General features: G+C 53.3%; 1 protein-coding gene across 8 annotated transcripts in view; it reads right to left on the bottom strand.

Moving 5' to 3' along the window:
* SH2D3C (SH2 domain containing 3C) overlaps positions 1–24,864 on the bottom strand; it is a 33,746-nt gene extending 8,882 nt beyond the window's left edge. The window contains exons 1-6 of one of the 8 annotated variants that reach the window (XM_053561651.1): positions 24,714–24,864; positions 21,863–22,328; positions 11,832–11,871; positions 3,855–3,983; positions 2,228–2,682; positions 553–677 (exon numbers count right to left, since the gene is read on the bottom strand). In XM_053561651.1, coding sequence (XP_053417626.1) covers positions 553–677; positions 2,228–2,682; positions 3,855–3,983; positions 11,832–11,871; positions 21,863–22,328; positions 24,714–24,750 — 1,252 coding nt within the window. In that variant the 5' untranslated portion in view covers positions 24,751–24,864. Of the gene's footprint in view, positions 1–552; positions 678–2,227; positions 2,683–3,854; positions 3,984–7,613; positions 8,975–11,831; positions 11,872–19,013; positions 19,143–20,514; positions 20,790–21,862; positions 22,329–24,080; positions 24,289–24,713 lie in introns of those variants that run through there. The other 7 variants (XM_053561666.1, XM_053561660.1, XM_053561676.1 and 4 more) reach the window with 7 other exon arrangements.
* Positions 24,865–26,005: the final 1,141 nt, after the last annotated feature.

Raw genomic sequence — 26,005 nt, 5'->3', positions numbered from 1 at the left:
TGGGGAACACACTAGGAACCCATTTCATGCACATTGCCTGCTCCCTGACAGGGACTCAATGAACTGTGTTGAATGAATAAACCGTGGATATACCTTTTTTTGAAACAGAGTCTCACTTTATCGCGCTTGGTAGAGTGTCATGGCGTCACAGCTCACAGCAACCTCAAACTCTTGGGCTCAAGCAATTCTCTTGCCTCAGCCTCCCCAAGTAGCTGGGACTACAGGCGCCCCCCATAAGGCCTGACTTTTTTTTTTTTTTTTTTTTTGTAGAGATGGGGTCTTGCTCTTGCTCAGGCTGGTCTTAAAATCATGAGCTCAGGCAATCCACCTTAGCCTTGGCCTCCCAAGTGCTAGGATTATAGGTGTGAACCACCGCTCCGGGCCTGCCATGGATATATCTTGAACATTAACATCAGTAGTTCTGCTGGCAGGTTTTAGTGTCAGCTTTATAGGGCACTGCTCTCAGAAAAGGCTGTGCCTCAGAAAAGAGGCAGGAAAGAAATCATCAATGACAGATCCCCCAACCTGTCCTACCTGTGTGGCTAGCCATACCTGTGCTGTAGGCAGGGGAGCTGGGGCTCTCGGAGATGGGTAACATGGGTGAGTGGAGGTCTGGAATCTGGTCCATGCTGAGGGCGCAGCTGCGGATGGAGTCCCGAGGGTGGGGCAGTGATGTGCTGTGGAGCAGACACCTTCATGGGCCTCAGTCCGTCTCTGGGACCCTGCCCCCCACATCTGCCCCGTGAACTTCAGAGACAGAAAAGCCTCTCAGTTGACAGATATGAAAACTGAAGCCCAGAGGAGGGAGGGCTGGGCTGAGGTCACACAGCAAGTCAGTAGCAGAGATGGGGACCCCACCCTTGACTCCCAATGGCACAATCTGCTTCCACCCCCCTGGTTTCCAGTCACATGCCCACACTATCCTTCTCTCCTTCCCCATCTCCACCAGCTTTCCCCTTCCACACAGCTTGAAGCAGACTAGGAAAACAAAGCCTGGGGGCAGCCAGATGATCAGAGGCCTCTCAGGCTCCTCTGTGTCTCTCCCATCCCCAGAAGGATGAGAACGGAAGTACAGGCCAGAACCCTGCCACCCCACAAGGTGCCTTCATACAAATTAGTCAATTGCACCCATTCTCTGGGTAAACATGGCCCTGTACTAGTGCCCTAAGCTGATGAGCAGAGGGTATTTGACTTTAGCTCTCCATTGCCCCTAGGCCAGAAGCCCTGGTGCAGTCTACAACCTGCACAACTGTCCCCCTCCCTGAAAGTCTTCCCCCAACTTGGAGTACTGCCTGAGGAGGGCAGGGCTAGCAGGAAGGGTGGGGATTTTCAAGGAGCTAGACCTGCTGTCCTGGCCCCTCCTCACTGTTCCCAAATGATGCTCAGAAGGTCTCAGGCACACATTGTCTGGTTCCAAACCACAGGCCAAGTAGCTGCTATCCACAGGGTATATCTATCCATCAATTCCTTGGCTAGCAGCACTCAGCCCAGGCCCAGGGAGATGGGGCCATGAAGGCATATCCAAATGCTGGTGGCATAGGAGAACACATCTTTTTGCAAACAGCCAAGAATTAGGAACATAGACTTTGGAGTCTTTAGATCTAGTTTGAAATCTTGATACTACCACTCTCTAGCAAGGAGCTTCTCCTCTCTAAGCCTATTTCCTTACTTATAAAGTGGGGGTATGAGCAGGAGCCACCTCCCAGGGGATGTGGAAGCCAATGAGATTGGCACAGAGAGCACAGAAGGGCCTCAGGAACCATTAGCTGCTGGGGATTTTCCTGGCATCTGAGGCCTGGTCTTACTCAGCCCTGGAGGCAACCAGGTGTCACTAAAACACTGCTGAGAACAGTCCATACCCTGGCCGTGGTCACCACATTGCAAGGCCTAACTGGATGGGGTGGAGAGGGGTGGACTAGGTCCCTCTCTGGTTCAGGATAGCACCCAGGGTTCCCCCTGGGGCAGGGAGGGCTGCTCAAGTAGAGCCCCATATGGGGAGGAACATGGAAAATAGGAGTAACAGGGTCCAGCAAGTGACAGAGCTGAGACTGCAAGCTGGGTCTGCCTCCCTGCAAATCTTGTGTTCTAGACACCCACACAGTACAGCCCAACCTTCCTCCTGCTCCTCCCTGCACAGAGGCTCTAGTTCCTTGTGGCTGGGCCTCCCCCTTTTCAACAGCACTCTTGTTATCAACACACCCCTTTGACAAATGGGGGCCTGGCTGACCTGCTGGGGCAGCCATCACTGCGGGTGACCTTGTCTGCGGTGAGCCCGTCGGTCATGGTGACACTGCGCCGCTTCATGTGGCTGCCCTTAGGGCCTGAGGGGCTGGTGGGGCTGGCAGCCTTGCTGCTGCCCTGGCCTAGGCCGTAGCTGGCCTCAAGGTAGCGCAGAGGGAAGGTGCGGTTGACAGGGCAGTAGATGATGGCACCACTCTGCTCCGACACAGCCTTGCGGCTGCCCACATGGTACCGCACCAGGGCAGGCACATGGTCGAAGCTCTCCTGCTCAAACAGATACTGGATGTGGGTGTAGCTCTCCCCTGCCTTCACCACCACCTTGTTGATCTTGAAGTGCAAGGCCTGGTTGCGCCAGCGACATGTGAGCACATAGTCACCCAGGCTGGTGAGCGAGTCCCGGATGAGGAAGTCACCATTACGTTGTACCAAGGTCTCTGAAACCTGCAGGATGCATGGTTAGGCTGGAGTAGGGCAGGGCCAGGAGAAGCCCAGACCCGAAGTCTAGGGGAAATGGCAACCCAGGAGTGGGGGACACCAAGACCAGGCCCAGGCTGTAGAGGACCCAGTGAACAGAGACGTATAACATGTGAAGCTTGAGAGCAGAGACCCAGATTCAGAGGGGACACCCCAGCCAGAGGAGAGGCCCAGCCACACTGAACTGGGTCTGAGGCACAGAGGCTCAGGAATAGGACAACATATCCTGGAACAGAAGTTACAAAGACCGAGGGTCTACGGGAGCAGGGGTTGCTGTGATCTGAGACCCAGGTCTCAGACTCACTCCTTCTCACACTTCCTCCTGGGCAGAGTGAATTCCTAATCCTCATTCCTCCAACTACCCAGTGGTCTGGCACGTCTCTGAGTCTTTGGACCCTCAAGCTGCTTTCCTGCCCTGCCCAAATGCTGAACTCTAATTCCTCTCACAAAGGCTTCCTTCCTCAGGGCTCACCCATATCATGCTGGGGACCCTATTCTTACTCTTTTCCTACCAGGCTCTGTCTAATTGCCTGTCAGCCACCATCTTCCTCCTGGTCGTTAGCCCTCAAGGGAAGCTACCACCTCTTTCATCTCTGCATCCTTGGTGCCCAACAGAGTGGTGCCTGGCAAAGATTCATAGTGTGAATGAAAGAAGGGACAGGTGACCTGTCAGCCCAAGTATGTGGCTTGTAAAGTCACCTCAGCCCAGAAACTCAACTTTTCCAAAACTGAGTTGCTCACATGTATCAACCATTAACCAAACCCACAAGAGACTGATGTACAGACCATAACAATAACAGTGATAATAATAACAACAAAGACCAACATTCGTTGAGCTCACTGGTGTCAGACATCATGTTAATTACCTTGCCTGCAGTATTTCATTTAATTTTCACAACAACTTTTTGAGGTAGGTACTATTATTACTCTCCATTTTACAGACTGGGCAACTGAGGCTCAGAGAGGTGAAGCATCTTTTCAAGGTCACACAATAAATACATGGCAGAGCTAGACCTCATTCCATTCCATTTTGATTGAACCTGCCAAGCAATATTTCAGAGTTGGGGCCGGAGCTGGTGTTGGCTGAGGTGGTAGGTGGAAGGGTCCCGGGTTGAGGTCCCAGCTCAGGGGCCACTCACCTCTCGGGGGATGCGGCCATGGTACCAGGCATGGCTGCGGAGATCCGTGCTGCTGAGTTTGAGCTCCTCCTCCAACTCCTTGTGCAGTTTCTCTGGTGATGAGTCCAGGATGTACTTCTCCTTTGAGAACTGGGTGGGAGATAGGAAGAGTTGGCATCTAACTCAAAATCCCCTTCTTTCTTCCCTACTGACATCACCCTACACCAGGCAAACTCCTACTATCCTGGGACTCTGGAAGTACTAAGGCACAGGTGCCCAGAAGGTCCTTACCTATGGGTCCCTATCCCAGCAGAAATAAAGAAATTTTAATTAATCCACTAAACAATACCTACTGCATTCCTGGCCCTGTGCTATGTGTGAGGGGTGGATGTAGTGACCCATAAACCAGGCCATGTCCTCAAGGATGTTCCTAGGTTAAGGAGAGGCAACAGCAATATGAACATCTGGGCCAACTGTGGTCAGCACCACAGTACTGGACAGCGGCAAAGAGGGTGGTGACTTTCAGAAGGGAAGAGATTAAGTCTAGGTGAAGTGGAGGGGTCTGGGAAGCCTTCCTGGACAAGATGGGAATACAGAAACACTAATTATTGATACAAATTGATCTCGAAGGTTGGGGAGGAAGGATTTCTACAGGTGAATCTTGGAGGGAAGGCAGCAGGTACTGCAGGCAAAGAGGCATGAACAAAACCACAGAGCTGATGCACAGGGACACACATGAGGGCATGGAGGCCCCAACACAGACATCTGCATTGCCCTTTACAATTCTCAAGGCGCTTTCCTCCTTGCAATTTCAAGAAACCATTGCCGGATGGGGAAACCACAGCCCAGGAGGGAAGTTCAAGGTCTCCTGGTTACTGTAGCTTGAGGTTGGAGGCTAACTAATCCCAGGGGCAACAAGGGCATCACGGGGAGGAGAACCTCCAATATCAGGTGCATCCCTACCACAGAGCCCAGCCCAATCCTGGATGTGCCGGGTGAGTTCTCTGGGCCTCAACTTCTCCCTCAGTAAAATGGGTATGATGACAGAATCTGCCTTGCCCATTGCAAGGATGAAAGGAGACAATGCTCCAGAGCATTGCAACTGGCACACAGGCGTCCTTGTCACTGTGAGGACAGCATGCGGGCCTTCCTCTCCCTCCCCCAACTCCAGGCCCCAAGGATGGATGTTCCAAGACAGATTCCAGAGCTGGCCAGAAGGGGTCCAGCTTCATCCAAGGTGAGTCTCTCTCTAGGACCCTCTGCCTTCTGGAGTCCAAGAGTTCTCCAGGCCATGCCTTGCCACCTTAGATCTTCCACAGATCTCACCTCCTAGCTCTGCAGTTCTATTCTCCACTCCTCTACTCTGACACTGTCTCGATTTACCTCAATCTACACTGCTCCCATGACACTGTGATTCCCACTTTCAGAGATATCTAGAATCTCTGACTCCATTCATTAAATATTGATGAAGCTCCCACTGTGGTCTTGTGCTGGGGCTGAGGTCCCCAGGTGGCCAGTATGGTGGCCTCTGCCCTGCGGGAGCTCATGTAAACACTGAAAATCAATTCCAGGTTTTCAGAATGTTCAGAGATACACAGACACCTCGCCCTCTAAAACACACAGAGGGCAGAGTCAGGGATCACTTTCCTGAAAGGCAGTGTTTTTGCTGAGGCCCGAGGAAGGACAGGACATGCCAAGCCAAAGCATCTGGCAGGCAGGTCAGCAGGGAAGAGCTTCTGAGGAGATAGTGGCAAAGGCAGGACCCTGTGGGCAGAGCCAAGGGTGGATGATGGTGATATGGGAGTGAAGCTGCAAAGGGGCTATGAGGGCAGGGGTATGTGTGCAGGTCTGTGAGGTGGCCTTGGGGAGCTGAGGTTTACCCAGAGCCACAACAGAAATGCTGAAGGCTTGTAAATGTTGGAGCAGGTTTGCTCTGCTTCCAGAGAGTGGCCTCATGTTTTCTACGCAGAGGCAGGGCAGGGTGGGGTGTAGAGAGAGTGGGGGTGGGTATTTAGATGGCCATTGATTGGTGTGGGGAAAGGGGCAGAAGGGGCAGAGAGGACTCAAGACTGAGATCCTGAGAGGATAATGGGACACTCTCTTAGTGGGCAATGCTGGAGCAGAGCAGCTTGGCGGTGGGCCCAGAAAAATGTCAGCTTTAAGGAGCCTTCAGGGCTCTGGGGACAGATGGTGGGAGTGGGTGGTTTGTGCAGGTGCTCAGGGGAAAGGTGGGGTCTGGAGATGGGAATCCCACACAGCCTCTGCTCGTGGTAAAAAATGATGCCCCAGAAGGGCAGAGAGGCCCATTTAGGCCTTCTCAGGTGCCTGCACTACTCCAAGTGGTCTCCAGCCTCTCTTCCTCTCCTTCTGCAGAGCTTACAGCAGCCGAGACCACCCTCCTCATATCACACCAAACTCTGTGTGATAGTAAGAGTGGGATTCACAGGAAGAAGGGAGCCTGTACCCCAGACTTCTGACCCCAGATTTCTGATGCCTTACTCCTTCACAAAAAGCATGCCACTGAGTAACCGCTAGGTCCATGGAAGGAGGCAGAGGGACATGGGCAAAAAAGGGGAGGAGGCTGTGTGCCAAAAAACCTGCCCCAAGACTCTGCCACTGCATGGCCTTGAACAAGTCATTTCCCCATCCCCGCCTTGGGTGGCCTCATCTGTGACAGGAGACTGGCTCCTGTTTTCCAGCCCTAATCAATGGTCAGAGTTTGAGAGGACCCATTTGGTCCTCCTACACACCTGAGGGTGAGGACTCCTAAGTCCCTGTGCCCTTCTCCTCACTCTCGACCTGGGGGTCCCCAGCTCCCAAGAGTTGGGGGGGAGGGCTGGGGTGCGAATGCAGCATCCCGGGGCTCGGCGCTCTGCTATTGGCCAGAGATGATCTCACCGCCTCCCAGCCTGCGCGCGCCTGATTGGCCGGTGCGAGGATGCTGCGCTCCGCCGGCGGGGCAGTCATTCAGGCGGGCTGAGCTTGTGTGAGCCCGGGGGAGCGCAGAGGTGACGCGCCCGGCGTCTCCCGGGGGTTTGGGAGGCAGCAGCGCGGAGACCCCCCCCGCCAGGGTCTTAACCCCTTCCCACCGGCTCGCGGCCAGCACCTCCTTCACCTCCCGTCAGTATCCCAAACCCAAGCAATGCCATCTCCAAATGATGCTCCGCAGAGAGGCGGGTCCGGGTCCTCCCCTCCACCCCCTTCCGTTTAACCCTCTCGCTACCACGGCGCCGTCCTGAACTGTCCGGCCAGCTGGGCTGGGAGAAACCCGCGCCCCAGGCATGCCCAAGCCCACCTAGAGGGCCGGAGTGCTACAGGAGCTCTGGCACCAGTCCTGGCTCCCGCAGCATCCCCCAGCTCCCTGCCCCTCACTCAGCCTGCAGACTCCAGCCCAGCACACCCGATACAATGGGGAGCTAGGGTGCCTGGGTCAGCCGCAAGGGCCGGAGTACTAGCGGTAGGAGCTGCAGGTTGCTGGAGACCCCATCTCCCGGTGCCCCATGGCCCGGCTGAGCTCCCTCCTGTAGCGGAGTCAGGACGAGACCGGCATCTCCGCAGCCCGGAGTCCCAGGAGTGGTCACTGGACCCTCACCCCGCGGAGCGCCCGGACACCCATAGGTGAGGCCAGGGCGACCCCGCCCCCTCCGCGGCCCGCCGGCCGTGCCCGGCCCGAACCTGACCCGCACCGCTGGGCTGCGGGTCCCCGGCTCTCGGGCCCGGGGACCCGCAGTGTGAAGTCCCAGCCCCACACTCCTGGCGGGGACCGAGCCGCCTCCTCACCTGCACCTGCACGAAGGAGCCGCGGTAGAAGCAGCAGGCTGCGGCCGACAGCGCGCTCCACAGGCTGCAGCGCTCGGTCATGGTGCGGCCGGCGCGGCGCGGGGGGCGGCGGCCGGCGGGGCAGGGGCGCGGAGAGAACTAGGACCGACCGGGCTGGGCACCGGCTGCGCGTGCCTCTCGGCGGCGCGATTACCTCATCGCCTTGTCGGGGGAGGAGCGGGGAGGCGGGGCGGGGAGACCCCACCCTCCACCGGCCAGGGGAGGGGAGGGGGCCATTGTTCCTGTCTCCGCTCGGCCCCCGAGCAGTGGTCCCGCGCACTCGAGCTGCCTGGAGCCGGGGGCGCCCAGCGGAGGGGCAGCCAAAGGCGGCGTCACCGGGGTTCGCGGGATTTGGTGGGGACCCCTGAGCTAGCCGGAGCGGGGGATTCCTGCCTCCCCGACTCGCTGCACCCGGGAGCGGGCAGAGACTTTGAATTAAATCACACCTAAAGCTGGAGAAAGCCCTGTATGTGTTTGATCAAATCCTTTGTGGCCTCAGGAAATCCCCCAGAGTCCAGGATTTCTCATCTCTAATATGGAATCAGAGACTCAGCTAGAAATCGCGGAGTGTGCAACTGACAGACTCTGGGAGTGCAGAGAGCCAGTAGAGTTCAATGGCTAGCCCGACAAGCCCGTTCCAATCGTGGCCTCTCCCCTAACTACTGGTGTCCCCCACTCCCACCAGCCTTCCCTCTGGAAGCCACGATTTACTCTTGGAATAGGCATCTGGAAAACACAACTTATACCGGGGCTGATCTCACAGGACTCTTTTGAGCATCGGCTGAGCCCAAGCATGTAAGTTGCCCGACATAAAGTAAGTAATAAATACATGCTATTTTCAAGTTAGAATCTGGACTTTTTATCCTAGAGTCATAGACCCTTCAATGCCCAGAGCTGATTCTGCAGTGATCAGGCCTGGGGGGCAAATTCTTCTGATGGGCTGTGTGACCTCAGGCAGGTTAGTCCACCTCTCTGAGTCCCAGCTGTTCATTTTCTGTAAATACATCCGAAGCTCTAAGCATGGAGCCTGGAATTTTATGATTGCAGAGTCAAGAATCCTTGCCCTAGAATCAAAGGATTCACAATATGGTTTGAGAACTCTAGGGTACTAGCAGCTAACTCATCAAAGCTAAGAACCTGGAGGTAGGAATGAACTTCTGGAATTTTTGTTTTTTAAGACAGAGCTTCAAGCTGTTGCCCTGGGTAGAGTGCCATGGCATCACAGCTTATAGCAAACACCAACTCCTGGGCTTAAGCGAGTCTCTTGTCTCAGCCTTCCAAGTAGCTGGGACTACAGGTGCCCACCACAATGCCCGGCTATTTCTTTTTTTTTTTTTTTTTGGTTGTAGTCGTCATTGTTGTTTGGCAGGCCCAGGCTAGAGTCGAACCCACTAGCTCTGGTGTATGTGGCTGGCGCTTTAGCCACTTGAGCTACAGGCACAGAGCCTTTTTTTTTTTTTTGAGACAGAGTCTCACTCTGTTGCCCTGGGTAGAGTATCATGGCTTCATAGCTCCCAGCAACCTCAAATTCTTGGGCTCAAGAGATCCTTTTGCCTCAGCCTCCTGAGTAGCTGGGATTACAGGTGCCCATCATGATGCCTGGCTAGTTTTTCTATTTTTAGTAGAGATGGGGTCTTGCTCTCACTCAGGATGGCCTTGAACTCCAGAGCTCAAGAAATCCACCTGCCTCGGCCTCCCAGAGTGCTAGGATTGTAGGCATGAGCCACCACACCCAGTGACTTTTGAAAACTATTGATTCTAATCCTTATCTGAGTCTTTAAACAACTAACATTCCCTTGACTTTATCCTTTGGGAGACTGTTAAATCAGTTCCAATGAACAGGTATTACTTATTTTACAATGTTAAAGAAAAAACTCTGTGTGTTTTAACCCATAAAAGCTAAAGGAAGAATACGAAGCTAACCACTGGCATAGGGTTCTCATTACCTTGCCAGGCAGCTGGGATTTGTGGGGTGCTGAAATCTGCCCCCATGCTCCACCCACTGACTCACATGGCCTTCCTTCTGCTATGGAATAAGGTTCTGAACATCTGCATGACTTGCTGCTGCCCTGGCTGTGTGTCCTGGGCTCACTCAACTTGCTTTATGACTTTGCTCACACGCTTGCTCTGCCAGGACACCCTCCTGCCCATCTCTGCTTATTCGTGTCTCCTTTCTAGCTTTCCATTCAGGGAGAGATATTAGTGAATGTTCCTAGTCAATTGCAATGGCCTGGTTTCAGTGCCTCCTTCTCCGGAAAGCCTTCCTTGATCTGCCCTGTCCCAGCTCCCCTGATGGAAGCCATACTCACCTCTGGAGTTCACACAGCTTCTCATCAGGGGCCCTCTGATGCTGGCAGGCAGCAATCTTAGCATTTCCCATACTGCTGTGTTGGTGCTAGTCGTCAACACAGTGTTTTATAGCTAGCCCCCCAGGGTGATGAAATGTCCCTGGATTAGAAGACAAGCCAGCTGGCCCTGTTCCAGAATCAGGTCCCCCAGTCATGGGCATAGGGCTGGAGGCATCACTGTGACCACCATTTCACAGAGGCAAATGCTGAGGCTGAGAAAAGTGATCCACATACCCAAAGTCAGTGGTTTTGTCTGTGGTTTTGGCCACTTACTAGCCAAAACACAAGCCCAAGCCACTGTCTGATTCTGCTCTGGTCCCCAGGTCCCAAAGCCCTGTGAATACAATGCCTGGTGCTCCTTCCCCTCTGCTGTGTGCTCTGGGACCTGGCTCAGGACAGGGGCTCCTGGCAATGGAAGGCCAAGGGCTTTGGCTTTAGTCTCAGCATCGAATGTGGGGTGCAATCTCAACTCTTCTCTGTGATAGTTGTGTGACTGTGGGCAAGTCACTGCACTTCTCTGGGCCTCAAGTTTCCCATCTGCCAATGGGCACGAGATGGCCCAATGATGAGGGAGGATGTCAATGACTTCATTGATGGGCCGGCCTCAATGGCTCACACCTGTAATCCTAGCACTCTGGGAGGCCGAAGCAGGTGGATTGCCCTGAGCTCACAGGTTCAAGACCAGCCTGAGCAAGATAGAGACCCTGCGTCTAAAAATAGCTGGGCATTGTGGGGGCGCCTGTAGTCCCAGCTGCTTGGGAGGCTGAGGCAAGAGAATGCTTGAGTCCAAGAGTTGGAAGTTGCTGTGTAAACTGTGATGCCACAGCATTCTACCAAGGTTGACAAAGTGAGATTCTGTCTCAAAAAAAAAGACCTCATTCATGTGCAAATGTCTCTCCTCCTGTGTCCAGAAGTCAGCACAGGCCCTCACACACTCACAGAGAGCACTCACAGATTTATTATTATTAATATTGTTATTAAAGTTATTATTATTAACACTGTTATTTCTTTTCTTTTCTTTTTTTTTGAAACAGAGTTTTGTCTCTACAGGCATCTGCCACAATGCCTGGCTATTTTTTGGTTGCAGTTGTCATTGTTGTTTAGCTGGCCCAGGCCAGGCTCGAACCGGCAAGTCTCAGTGTTTCTGGCTGACACCCTACCCACTGAGCTATAGGCACCGCCCAACATTGTCATTTCAAAATGCATTTGCCACATTCCCAGTATCCAGGACCAATTAAGCTTTTGCTAAACATGAGCTGTGTTGGGGCGGTGCTTGTGGCTCAAGGAGTAGGGCGATGGCCCCAAATACCCGGGGTGGTGGGGGTGGGTTCAAGCCCGCCCCGGCCAAAACTGCAAAAAAAAAAAAAAAAAAAAACCATAAGCTGGGCAGCACCTGTGGCTCAAAGGAATAAGGCACCGGCCCCATATGCCAGAGGTGGCGGGTTCAAACACAGCCCTGGCCAAAAACCACAAAAAAAACAAACAAAAAAAAAAACCATAAGCTGTGTCTATTATCTGTGACAGAGAACTTAGTCATCCCTTCCCACTCCCAGCACTAGCGCATAGTAGGTATCCAAAGACTGGGTAAGATGGGAGCCCTGCAGCCTTTGCATGGAGAAGATCCCTTCAAGTCTTGTCCCACTGGTGGGAGAGTGGGGTCTGGTGGTAACGAATATTGGGATGCCCTGAGACCCCAAGTACTGCCTTGTCGCTGAGACTCTCCCCTTCAAAGAACAGTCAGTGAGATCTGGCTCCTAGCAAGCCAAAGGTTTGTGGAACCATTGTGACCCTCCAGTGTCCCCTGATGAACACACGGCGCAGCCCCTCCTACCTTCACATAGTCGCCACCAGCGTCCAGTTCTCCAGTGGCCCTAGAGGGAGAGAAGAGAAGTGAGTGTCCCCAACTCTGCTTGGCTCCCCAGCTGCCAGTCTCTGCCCATCTGCCCAGCACAGGCCCTAGAGGCCCCAGAGGGCTCATCCTGAAGGCAGGAGGGGGATGCTCTGCTGGCCTGGATGCTCCTCCCCTCTCCAGCTGCACAGCCCTGGGCAAATCCCTTCACTTCTCCGAGCCTGGGTTTCCTATTTGTGAATCAGGGATAAGGACGGCCTCTGCTTCACCAATATGTTTGGAAGACTCAGACAATAATGAAAGTTGCGTGACTAACAGGGGGCCTGCTCCCTGAATCACTCAGGAAACCATGATTTCCTGGTTTTCTTCTTCTCCCTGACATCTCTACCCAACCCCCATGCCCATCTTCTCTGACTCTAAAGGCTGGAAGTGCCAGGCTGGGGCTGGACCACCTCTCCTCCTGCCCTGTCCTCCATCCCTAGTGCAGGAACCACTCTCACTGCCCTGTGGAGCTTCTGCTGGGGTTCATGGGCTATAGAATTGATTCCTTCTGCCTTCAGGTGGTCATCACAGTGCCCAGAGAGGCCAGAGGCCAGAGGTACCTGTTTTTTCAGGTTATTGAACAAATATTATCCTTCCTCATAAGAAAGGGCAGCCCACTATAGCTCAAGCGGCTAAGGCGCCAGCCACATACACCTGAGCTGGCGGGTTCGAATCCAGCCTGGCCCGCCAAAACAACAATGATGGCTGCGACCAAAAAACAAACAAACAAAAAAATAGCCGGGCATTGTGGCGGGTGCCTGTAGTCCCAGCTACTTGGGAGGCAGAGGCAGAATGGCTTGAGCCCAGGAGTTGGAGGTTGCTGTGAGTTGTGATGCCACAGCACTCTACCCAGGGTGACAGCTTGAGGGTCTGTCTCAAAAAAAAAAAAGAAAGGGCAACCCGGACCTGCCCCCTCAACACCAGGCTTGGAAATCCACCTGCCTCCTTGACACCTCCCCTAAAGGCATCTTGAACTTGTCATATCCAAAGTGGAACAGCTGATCCTCCACACCCTGTGCCCCACCTCAACTGAGGTCAGCTCTGTCCTTCCTGACACTTTGGCCAGAAACCTTGTGGTCATCTGTGCCTCCTCTCCTGTTCACGTTCCACACCTAGTTCATCTGGAAATCCTGCTGCTCAACACAGAACCCATCCTGATCTCTTCTCTCCTTGTGTCCACCCTGCGCAGGGCCAGGCGGCCTCATTTCTCCCCCAGAGTGCACAGTGGCCTTTTTGCCTGAAGTCAGATCCCACCTCTCTGCCAAAGGGCATCTAAGGTGACAAGATAAGGTCATGGCACACATGCCACCTCAACCATCTAGTGACTCCGTTTCTTAAAAAACAAAATCTAGACTGCTCTCCATAGCCATGTAATTTGTTGTCCAAACCAAAACTTTTCTTCCCTTGTTGGAGTAAAGAGAATACCATTATTATGTCAGAAAAACAGGCTTAAACTGGGTTATATGTTGCCAACCCATGAGGGCTTGTGTGGCCTGCTGGTGCCTGATGGCCACCCAGTCACCCACGAATGTGTCTCTCTCATTCTGCCCCAGCCACAAGTCTTTCCTGCCACAAGGCCTTTGCATTTGATATTCTCTCTGCCTAAAACATTCTTCTCCCAGATCTTCAAGAAGTGTGCCCTTCCCCACACTGCATTCCGGACTCTGCTTAATGTTGCCTCCTCAGAGAAGCCTTCCCTGACTACCCGACCAAGATCGGGCCATCGTCCTTCCCTCTCTGTCCCCAATCTACTTGATTTTGAAATGCCCACTTTACATTTATCTGTTGACTGTTAATTATCCCCCATGAGGGTGTTGACTTTGTCTCATTCTCTGTGAAACCCCTCAGTCCCCAGGACACACAGTAGGAGCTCCATAAATACTGTGTAAAGACATGCTTGGGTAGTAAACAACCAATGTTAACAACTATCATTATTAATTTTGTTACATTGATTCCTGGTTCTCTAGCTAGGACAGGAAAGGCCTGCAAAATGGGGAAGGAAGGTTGAATACTGGGAAGTGTTTCCCCAAATACAGGACCCTAATATTTAAAAGAAAAAAACCTAAAAAATAAAATTATGAGTTCTCCCCAGTTCAAGCCAAAGGCTCCTCCTTGAGAAGTTGTCTGACTGCCCTCTCTGTTCAGACCTCCTAGGGTTCCTTACTATGAGCCTTCCTTCCCAGAAAGTCCTTCCTTGCATCTAAACATAGTCCCTCAAGCTGCAGCCCAACAACTGTAGGCTTCCAAAGCCACGGGGTTCTCTGGATCCAGTAGCAATGAGAGTGAGGTGGTGTAGGGACCCCCTCCCTCTGCCCACTCCGCCCACTCTTCCCGGGTAAGGTGTCCCATCCCAGCATTTCCGGCCATTCAGGCCCGGAAATCCTCCCACTGCTGGGAACAGATTTGCCAGGACACTGGGGTTGACCCAGTGCTTCCTCCTGCTTTCTGTCCACTTCCCCTTGAGCTCCAGGGTACAGGCAGAGCCTTGGGGATGGGTGCCTACACAAGGGCAGCTAGAGCCAATGGTGGAGGCTCAGGCCCAGGAAAGTTAAAGGCCTGGGTCACATCTCCACCCCATCACCTCAGCCTGCTGCCCTACTACACTCCAGCACGTCCAGGACACAAAGTGACTGTGTCCACATACGATATCTCTCCTCACTCTCTTAGACTATTGCCACTACCTCTCACTGGCCTCCCTGTCTCCATCTGCCTCCTCTGCAACCTGTCACTCCCCACACAGCAGCCACAGTAGTCTTGTTAAAATGAAAATCAGATCACAGATTTCCTCTGCTCCAACCCACGGGCACGGCCCCAATTTTAAAGTAAGAGCCAAGGCGGTTCTTCCCCCACCCCCTCCCCAACCCCACGTCTGACCATGCTGCCCCTCATCATGTAGCTCCAGCCAAGCTGAGTGCCTTGCTGAGCTCCCCCCAACCACCTCAGGGTCTTTGCACTTTTCTGTTCCCTTGTCCTCCACCTACCCCCTGGGTTCCTTCCCTGTCATTCAGGTCTTCACTAAAACCTTCCCTTCTCAGTAAGGCCGCTCTGGCCACCTGAAAGTGTGACCTTTCCAATACTCCCACCTTCCTTCTTGCTTAATTCTCTCCAGCACTTTAACTGACTTACCATTTATTTTATCTCTGCAGTGACTATCACCTCTCACTAGAACATCAGCCCCACAAGGGCTGGGATTTATGTCTCTGGCTAGAACAGTGACAGGAACCCAATAAGCACCCAATACCATTTTTTTTTTATAGAGACAGAGTCTCACTTTATGGCCCTCGGTAGAGTGCAGTGGCCTCACACAGCTCACAGCAACCTCCAACTCCTGGGCTTCAGCAATTCTCTTGCCTCAGCCTCCCAAGCAGCTGGGACTACAGGCGCCTGCCACAACACCCGGCTATTTTTTTGGTTGCAGTTTGGCCGGGTTTGAACCCATCACCCTCGGTATATGGGGCTGGCGCCCTACCGACTGAGCCACAGGCGCCGCCCCAATACCATTTTTTTTGAATGAGTGGCCAGAGAGGCCTTACTGAGAAGGGAAGGTTTTAGTGAAGATCTGAAGGAGGACAGGGAAGGAACCCAAGGGATATGTGGAGGACAAGTGTTCCAGGAAAAGGGAACAGAAAGTGCAAAGACCCTGAGGTGGTTGGGGGGAGCTCAGCAAGGCCCTCAGCTTGGCTGGACCTACATGATGAGGGGCAGCATGGTCAGATGTCACCACAGTCCCCTGCATCCTTGAGCACAAAGGCTGTCCCCCTGGCTTAGCCATCTATGACCCAGACCTCGTCACTTTCCCCTTACTCCTCATGCTACAGCCTCCTTGAACTTCCTCCAAAGATTACTGCCCCCTCCAGCCTTGGGGCCCTTGCAAATGACGTTCCTTCTCCCTGGAATATCCTCTTTCCCTTTTGGCCAGGGTAATTCCTACTCAGCCTTCATATCTTATTTGGCTCAGAGATTTCTAGAACACCCTCCCATTCTAATGATCAAATCCAAGAATCAAAGCATCCGTTTGTAAAAACTCAGCTCCACTAATTAATTTAGTCGTTATTTTATGGACTTAAAAGATACTTCTCTTGTAATATTAGTGTTGCAATCAATTAATAAATAATAGTGACAATTGAGCTAAATCAGCTCCATTAATCAGCGACATTAATTATTTAAATAACCAACCCCTTTAATTGCCTGTATTAACTGATTTGTTCTGATAACTGATACCACTTCTTGCATACATTAGCTTAATTAATTGGATTAATGAACAGTAATTAAAGCCCATTATCCTTTATTTTCCTCCAATGCCGTTTAAATTCTGATCTTTGCCTTCAGGGCCTCCATCCTGGGAGGGGAGGAAGGGTGGACTTCCCCCAGGGAGTCTGTAGAAGAGGTAGGGAGAGGCTGCTGCCCTGCTCCACCCTGACCCTCCTTAGGGGCCTCTCCACCCTCTCTCCTTCAGTTTGTTCCCTTGGGCATTGGGGCCTGGACATATGGCCCCAAGGGGAGACTTCCCCAACCTCTGCTACCCACTTCTCAGTTTTCCCCTGTCCCCACCCTTCACTCCTGTATCCAAGGAGTGAGCCTCTCATGACTGTCTCCCCAGATGGACTGTGAGGATCACACCACAAGGAAGGCTGCAAGGTTCCCTAGTCCATGTGGGGCCCCCCTTGGCACCCCAGTCTCCACTATGGAGATTACCAATCCCACCCCAAGAGGGCAGAGGTTTCTTTCCTTCCTTCACTCCCATCTCTACCTGCCTGCTCTGTGCTCCTTAGTCCTGAAAGGCCCAGGTGAAGAGATTTATGAGGACACCCCGTCTCTCTGGGATACCGGGCCTTGGCTTTGGCTTTAGCCCCTATCTTGCCCCCCTCCAAGATGGGCCACTATTGTACTGGACACATCCTGCTCTTTCTCTGCTGTCCAGAACCTTCAGTCTTCCTGACTAGGCCAAGCTTTCCATCAGGAGCCCTAGAGCAGGACCCCCGCGAGCAGAGAGCAGAGAGAGGCCATTCTTCCCAGGGCAGGGCTGAGGATTCTGGGCTCTGAGAACTGCCAAATGAGACTCAAACCCTCCTGGAGAAGAGCAAAAGGGAAAGGCTGATGGAATGTCCATGATCTTGAAGCCCCATTTCATAGGGGAAAAGCTGAAGCTTATAACTTGAGCGAGGGGGAACACAGCTACTCAGACTAGGGCCTGCTGCCCTGATGCTAAATTCTCTGCTCTGTTCCTTGCATGAGTGGGATCCCCTGGAAATTGGGAGCTGCTTCTGGGTGCAGATGGGGAGAAGCTGGGAGGAGTGGGTGAGGAAAAGTAACACTTCAACTAGACCAGGAAAGACATGGGGTGAAGTAGACAGAGATAAGGCCCCCTGGGGCCCTTGAGAGGAACCTCATCTGAAGCACTGAGCAGGTCCTGTTTACTGGCACTGCCGGGGCCCAAGCTCAGAATAAAAGCTCTATCTGCCACATCTCATCCCATCCTCACGATGACTCTGTGAAGCAGGTGCTGTCATTGTCCCCAATTTACTGATGGGAAGACTGAAGCTCAGAGAGAAGAAGGGACTTTCTCAAGGTCATATAATCAGTGGGCATTGGAGCTGCTGCTGTATCTGACCCCTGTCCTCCCAGCCCTCACCCCACACAACAACAGGGTCCCCTGAGGGTTGAGGGGGGTATGTGTCCCCGGCTGGGGTTGGTGAGACAGCCCATCCTTCCCAAGCCAGCCCAGTTCCCACAGCCCAACGCATCCGGGGGTCTCAGGGACTGTGAGAAAGTCTTCACAGGAAATGAGAGCCAGGAGCAGCTGGGCCCCTCTGGAAGACAAGGACCAGCCGCCCTGGAGCCTGAGGAGGCTGCACAGGCTGGGCCCGCCACGACCCTCCCCCGTGGGTAATCGCTACCAGATGCCCGGCAGCTGACGTCACTCTGCAGGGCCGAGAGGGTCGTGGGACTCTGGGGAGAGTTGGGAATTCCTGGACCAGAATCAACATTCCAAAGGAAATGTGGGGGAGGGGATATCCTGGCTCATTCTCAGAGCCTGGCACCAGGGTTGGGACAGGGTGACACAGCCCGTATAGGCTGCCACCTTGTCCAGTTCTTTCCTTGCAAAAAGGCCGTTTGGGAGTGGGAGTATGGGGGCAAAGGACACTTGGGCAAGGTAGTAAAGAGTGAAACAGAACTGCATTCAGATTCTCCTGAAAGGAGAGGTCCACTTAACATGTAAGTCAGAGCAGTGCTCTCCTCTGCTCAAGGCCACCAATGACTCCTGTCCTGCTCAAAGCCAGGTCCTTTCTGGGGCTTTCCAGGTCCTGCATCATCTATACCTAATTCCCCTCTGGCCTTGATGCCCACCCCCCTCACCTTGCTCTGCTCCAGCCACTCCGGTCTCTAGTTGTAGTGGAATGGAGACTCCACAAGGGAGTGTGCTCACTGCTGTCTCCCAGAGCCTAGAACAGTGTCTGGGGCATAGTTGCACATCCATAAGCATGAAAATGAATGAAATTCCAACTCAGCTAATTGTGTGACCTTGAGCAAGTAATTAACCCCATATAATCTCAATGTCTTCATCTGTACCGCTTTTCTTTTCTTTTTTTTTTTTGAGACAGAGTCTCACTATGTCACCCTGGGTAGAATGCTGTGGCATCACAGCTGACAGCAACCTCAAACTCTTGGGCTTAAGTGATTCTCTTGCCTCAGTTTCCCAAGTAGCTGCCCGCCACAATGCCCGGCTACTTTTTGTTGTAGTTATTATTGTTGTTTAGCTGGCCCGGGCCAGGTTTGAACCTGCCAGCCTTGGTGTATGTGTCTGATGCCGTAACCACTGTGCTACAGGTGCCAAGCCCCCATTACCTCTTTTCAAGGGGTATATGGGAAGTCTTTTAAAATAATGTTTAAAAAAGTTTTGAGATTGTCATTTGCAGGAGGTGAAATGTGACCTAGTGGTTAAGAGTGGGGGCTTGAGGTTGGCCAGGCTGGGATCAAGTGTAGGCTCTAAAAACTGCTCTCTCTGTCACCCCAGGAGAGTCCTTACTCCTCTCTAAGCCTCAGTCTCATAAATGGCAAAATGGAAAAAGAGAGGTTCCTACTCCACATGGCCCATGTAGTAGACTCCCATCAGGTGCTTACCAGTTGTTAGTTGGCGATCACTTCCAGAAGGACCCTGGACCTCCAGTGTGAGTTGGGGGAAGGTATAGAGTGTTGGGGGCCTCCCTTCCCTCTCCAGACCTCTGCTTTCTCCTCTGCAATATGGAATGAGGAGGGAGGGTGCTAGGGCTCTCCAGGACCTTCCGTTTCCTTGCAGAAGGCTTCCTTGCAGAAGGACCTTCCGTTTCCTTGAGGGGTTAAGGGGTGGCTAAGCTTGTACTCTTTTTTGAGAACTAAAGGCCCCTCCTCCCTCCTTCCTCTTCATCCCCATGATCTCAGCAAGGAACAGGGCACCAGGAAACTCCTGCAGCCTCACCTCTTCCCCTTCCTTCCTCCTGCTCCAGGTGCACCCTGCCTCCCAGGGTTTGGGGGAGGGACACTGTCCCTCCCACACACACTGTCCTCCCTGAGCAGCCACTGGGACAAACCCTGCAGGACACTCAGGAATAGGCTCCCATCTTCCTTACTGGCAATTCTTAAATGTCCTCATCCCCAAGTTGAATGGACCCCTGGAGACTATTTAAAAACTGGACTACTGGGCGGTGCCTGTGGTTCAGTGAGTAGGGCGCCGGACCCATATGCCGAGGGTGGCAGGTTCGGACCCAGCCCCAGCCAAACTGCAACAGAAAAATAGCTGGGCGTTGTGGCGCGCGCCTGTAGTCCCAGCTGCTCGGGAGGCTGAGGCAAGAGAATCGCGTAAGCCCAAGAGTTAGAGGTTGCTGTGAGCTGTGTGACGCTACAGCACTCTACCCGAGGGCGGTACAGTGAGACTCTGTCTCTACAAAAAAAAACAACAAAAAGATTGGTCTACTGGAGAGACTGAGGCACAGAACGGGCAGGGCTAGTCAGATCACACGGGCAAGCCTGCTCTCCTGATGCAAGGCTGACAGGGACTCCTGGAAGACATGTTCAATAGTCCCTGGAGGATAAGATAGACAGTGGGTCCCAGGACACCAGGATGGGGCTCAGTCTGGTCTGTTTCCCCACTTCCTCAAGACTCTCCCAATGACGGGAGAGGCACAGTCTCTCCATTTCCTTGATCAGCTCCAGGCTAAGCCTCATGCCAGAGTCACCACCAGCACCACCAGGCCTCTGCCTACACAGGAGGAAGGCTTAGGCTGGTCCTAGACTTGGCCTTACAAGGTTTCTCAAGACCACCTTTCTCCTGGCATAAAGATCATGGACCAGAAAGGTGGAGTTAAACCCTAGTTCTGACTTTCACTAGCTGTGTCGAACAGGCAAGCAAATCTTTCTTCCTTCATCTATAAAACGGGGGTGATAACAGTATCCCTCTCCTGAGGCTGCTGTGAGGAGTAGATAAGCAGATGCCTGGCCTGCGCCAGGGCAGGGCAGAGACAGTTACACTCAATACAAACCAGCTTAGAAAACCTGAGCTTGTCAGTTATCCCAGGGGCCGCAGATTTCCTCCTTACACCTCTCCCGCCTCCCGCTGGCCCTCTCTGGGCCCAACTCGGCCACTCACCCTCGGGGCCTCAGCGCAGGGCACCTTCGGCCCACTGCAGTCATGGTTCTCCGCGGTCGCCGCCTGCAGCCCCGGAACCTCCTTTGCTTAGCGGCTCCCGCCTTTCTCCCCAAGCGGAGCTGAAGACTTCAGAGCCGGACCCCGGGGGCGGAGCCTGACCCATAGACCACACCTCCGGTTCCGCCCCTACGCCCGCCCCGCTCCATCGCCTACCCCTCCAGCATGGGAGGACACGCCCCCGCATCGGAAACGCCCCCTTTCCTCGCTCCGCCCCCTCCATCTGTCTGGATCTGAGATGGGAAGGCCACACCCCCAAGCATATTCGCACACCCTCCGCCCCGCCCCTCCCTGTTCCAACGCCCGCTACTCCAACTGCTCGTCTCGCAGCCTGGAAAAGGTCCCACCCTTAGAGACGCTCCTCCACTCCTCCTCGCCCCCCCCGCTCCCACAAACGCTATGCTTCTCTAGGACCAGGCATCCTCCCACTCATACCTCGGGGTACTTGATCTGATCGCCCCAGGACTCTTGTGACCCCGTCACCTACATACAATCCTTATCCTCCACGCTCAAATGAGGCCGAATTTAGGAGGGGATGGCCGGAGAAGACAGCCTGGGGCATCCAGGGATGGTAAAAGAGCACTAACTATATTAATCATAAATATACCATTCCCATTTGCTGAGTGTTTGCAATATGCCAGACACTGTGCTAAGATTTTACAGGTTATGTTATTTTTAAACCCTCACCACAAGTAGGTGCTATTGTTATGTCACTTATCAGATGCGAAACAGGCTCAGAGAGGGAAGGGACCTGTCCAAAGTCGTGAAGCCAGCAGGAGGCAGAGTCTGACTCTGCACCTTTCCATGGTCCTGCTTTCCCTTTAGCAGGGCTCTAGACCCAGGCTGTGCTTGGTGTCTCAGGGAAAAGCCCTAGAACTCCCTTTGCTCAGCTGGCTTTTTATTATTATTATTTCTACAGGCACATTGTGAAGGCTGCCTAGGGCTTAGGAGTCAGGTGGGTTTCAGTTCATATCCTAGCTTTGTCTTTAGCAAGATGTGCATCCTGATTATGGCAGAGGAGTTCAATATGGCACTGTTTCCTCATCTGTCATACGGAAACAACAACAGTATCTCCTGCCCTATTCACTTGTAGTCAACCATATTAACCACTAGTGAAGGGTTCAGGCCTGGTCTATAGTAAGTACTTGACTAGCATGCAGGATTTTTCTTCTTAACCCAGGTATGTGCATTGGGTGTTGGGGGGGGGGCTCCTCTCCAGGGTTATATTGACAGGAAATTGGAGACACCACCCCTGAAGTTCCGCTCTCACCAGCCCCTGGTAGGCACCTACCTTTCTGGGTGTGCATTCTCAGGAGCTCTCTCCTCTATGTCTGCCATAAGATCTTTAGGCTTTCCCTTGGGATACACCTCCACTGAGGGCTTGGGTCCCATTGCTAGGGTGTCCTCCAGGGGGGCATTAGTTCCCACCACCACCTCTTTGGCTGCCTCCAATCCTGGGGGATCAGGCAGAACTCTGGATGCCAGGTTGGGCTCCGGGAGCACTTCTGGGGCTTCCTGGACAGCTCGTCGATCCTGAGCCCTCTTGATGCTGGGCCGAGGCATGGTGCCCATGTGGCTGTACATGTCAGTGGAGCGGGCATAGGCCGTGGGGCTCTTGGGCACTGTCACCATGTCATCCTGTGTGGCATCAAAGGTGTCAGGCTCCAGATGAGACTGGATGGGGGCTGAGGACCGTCTCAGAGTGAAGGACCGAGGGAGGTTGGAGAGACTCCCAAAGCCCTTGAACTTGAAGAACTCTGGTGGGGGGGAGGGGAGGAAAAGGAATTAATGACAATGCCAGCAGCAGCAATAATAATAAAAAAAATGCCTACTCCCCTTGCTGGCCTCATATGCCAGAGGTGGCGGGTTCAAACCTGGCCCTGGCCAAAAAAAAAAAAAAAAAAGAAAGAAAAAAATGCCTACAAAAAAAATTCCAGTGAAGGCCCAAGGAGGGTCAAAGGCTTCATTGACATCCCCTCTAGTAGTTATCACACTCCCAGAAGTGATATAATATGGCAGCTTTGGAGCCAAACAGCCCTGAACTTTAATCCCTGTTCTTCCACATCCTACCTTTGTGACCTTAGACAAGTCATTTGATCTCTGTAAATCTCATTCTCCACATCAGTGAAATAGATATTATAGCACTTACCCACTACAGGCAGTGTGAGTATTGGATAAAAGCATGTTAGTGGCCAGGCGAGGCGGCTCACGGCTGTAATCCTAGTACTCTGGGAGGCTGAGGTGGGTAGATTGCTTCAGCTCATGAGTTCAAAACCAGCCTGAGCCAAAGCGAGACCCTGTCTCTACTAAAAAATAGAAAAACTGAAGCAAGAGGATTGCTTGAGCCTGAGTTGGAGGTTGCTGTGAGCTATGATGCCATAGCACTCTACCCAGGGTGACAGCTTGAAACTGTCTAACAAAAAAACCATGTTAGTAACATGGTGCGCAGTGCATAGAATAGCCTCAATCAGAAGCAGCAAGGTGATTATGATGATGACAATGACAATAAATGCCTGTGCATTGCCAAACATGCATGGATTTTTGGGACAATTCAGTGACATAAGTTTAATCTCCCATTTTCCAGATGAGGAAACTGAGTGCAGAGCAGTGTAATAAACTGTCTGCAGTCATGCTGCTGGGAGGCGAGGCACATACATGTGTGTGCATGTGCACCGGCCCCTGTTGGGGCAGGGAAGGGAGTGTTCCCTGTGCCTCTGTGCACCCTGGGTAGGGGTGGAGTAGAGAGGTGGTTGTCTCAAGCCTGAGGGTCATACCACCTGTGGTTCTTTCCTTCCTGTCAGCTGAGCCCACACTCCTGACACAGTCAGCGAGGCTGGGGTGATACCATCTCCTTGCTTCCGCAGGGGTGTGTGTGAGTTCCCTCCTCCCTGCCCCCAGCCCTGGGAATGTCCCTCCTCATAGCCACCACCAACTGATTTCCCTAAAGCCTTCAGATTAGCAAAAAGGAAAAACCCTGTCATTTTGCACCTCCTCAGGTCCTCCCACCTATGTTGGAATGTAGGTAGGATTCCCCTACTTGACAAGGGAGGAAACTGAGGCCCAGGGAGGAGAAGGGACCTGTCCACAGCCACATAGCAAGGCCATGGCTGAACCTAGACAGAGCCCAAGACCTTGGACTGCTGGGGCTTCCTCCCAGCCCTGTCCACCCCACCTAGGCTTAGCTGCTGCTTCCTGGGAAGCACTGTCAGAATAGTGCTGGTGCTCTTCCCCTAGATAGCCAAGTGCTATGGACAGAAGCTGTGCCAGTGGCCAGAGAAAGGATCCTCAATGCTTCCTCTCTTAGCACCACTGGTTTTTTCTACTGGGCACCAGAGGTCTAGAGGAGATAGTAATGGAAGCAGGAAGGGAAACCAAGGTCCAGAGGCCAGGTACTGGGATTGAACCCTGCACTGTAGCCCATGTGACCTCAGGCAAGTCTCTGGGCCTCAGTATTTCCATTTGCAGAATGCAGTCATAATATCTGCCCTATACACCACCCCATCCCTCACCTTGGTGCTGTCAGATCAAAGGAATCAGGAGACAGTAGAGGTTTGCTGGGACCAGGAGGGACAGACCCAGTAGACAGAGCAACGGATGATTATGACGCTTCATCCAGACCCTGGTTCTAGTCTCTCTGCACTCTTTTCCCACTTGGGTGTTGGGTCCTAGCCTCACTGCTGGTCGGGAACATGGTTTAGCTAGCATCCCATGGCCCTCCTCATGCTCCCTGGCCCCAGGAACTTCCTACCTGAGATTCCATTTGAGCCCAGGGCCAGGGCTGGGGGCGGAGTGCATGAAGGCCTCCCCTTACCCAGCTGTGAGGTCAGAGAGAGCCAGAGATACAGTGGACTGGAGAGACTGGGAGGTGAGGTGGGGAGAGAGAGACACGGAGATGGGCAGAGAGACAGAGACAGGAGGAACACAGATGTGGAGAGCCAGACCAGCCAGAGAGAGAGAGGGTGGCCAGAGTGAGGGACAAGACATCCACAAGGGAACCCAGAAGCAGAGGCCTCCCGTGTGCGAGAGAGAGGTGGACAGGAAGGGAAACAGAAACAAGACAGTGATGAAGAAACAGAGGCGGCAAGAGGCCCAGAAAAACTGACAGAGGACGGAGGACAGCGCAAACAGCATCCCGCACTCACTGAACTTTTTGCTGGCCTTCTTGGGCCCCTCCGTCATCTTGGCAAGTTGTGCAAAGCCCTTGTCTAGCCAGCCAGTGGTGGCTCAAGGCTCTGGAGGTGCCTCCCCCACCTCCCCTTCCCCTTCTCTCGCCCTCTCACTCGCTTCCTCTGTGTATTTTTAAACCCAGCGAAACTCCCACAGCCCCACCCACTCCACCCTCTAGGCAGGGGGTGGGGGCTGGGGCCTCCCCCAGTCCTGGCCCCTGTGGGCCACCTCCTTGGCCTCTGCAGCAGGGACAGCGGGCAGACCGAAACCCGTGGGACCTGGGAGGTCCGGGGAACAAACCACAGGCTCTGGGAACAGAGCCCTTTGGGCTGGGGGCTGCTGGGGACCTGCCAACAGCTGTTAGGGGGCCTGGCCATTGGGCTGGGAAGGCAAGAGGAGTCTGGCCTATATGCAAGCAGTTTATTCTGTGCCTCAGTTCCCAGACTGGCAGCAGCAGGCAGCAGAGTGCTGTGGTTAGGCCTGTGGACCCCAGCTCACCCAGACCCACATTCAAATCTCGGCAGGTCATTTTGTCATCATGTGATGCTGGGCTAGGGAACTCACCTCCCTGAGTCTCAGTTTCTTCTCTGTGAGCAAGGGCTGCCCACAGTGCTCAGCTCACAGGGTCCAGCGCTTGCTGCAGAGCCTGGCACGAAGTAGGTGCCTGCCAAGGCACAGTCAGTCCTTTTCAAGCTAACAAGGACACTTGATAATTTGGTCCACTGCACCCATTGGTCAGAGATGGTTAAACTGAGGCACAGAGAGGCAGAAGGATTTCCCCAGGTAACACAACAGGTTGGTGACACAAACTGCGTTTCAACTCATCCTTCCAGATCTCTTACCCCCAGGCTGGTGCTTTTCCACCCTATAGACTTCCCATGTATGTGTGTATGCTCATGTAGGCAGGGCAGAGAGGAGGAAATGCAATCTCCCCTACACAGGTCGTCCTGGACACCTGCAGAGGGTGTCAGCTGCTGCTGGATTTGGGAGAGGGGCACAAAACCAGGGGCTTCAAATCCCGCTGTGTGTGCTGCTGGCAAGCCACTTCCATTTCTGATAGCGCAGTAACCTAATTTCTAGACTGAGGATACGACAAGTTACACAGTCAACTTCAAGAAGTTTGACATTTTTGGCTCAGCGCCTGTAGCTCAAGCGGCTAAGGCGCCAGCCATATACACCAGAGCTGGCGAGTTCGAATCCAGCCCAGGCCTGCTAAAGAACAATGACAATTACAACCAAAAAGTAGCCGGGCGTTGTGGCGGGCGCC

Source organism: Nycticebus coucang, chromosome 2 (assembly GCF_027406575.1).
Source record: "Nycticebus coucang isolate mNycCou1 chromosome 2, mNycCou1.pri, whole genome shotgun sequence".
In the NCBI taxonomy this organism is placed as follows: Eukaryota; Metazoa; Chordata; class Mammalia; order Primates; family Lorisidae; genus Nycticebus; species Nycticebus coucang.
The sequence above is the reverse complement of the archived record's forward strand: the minus strand, read 5'-3'. Positions and strand labels throughout refer to the sequence as shown.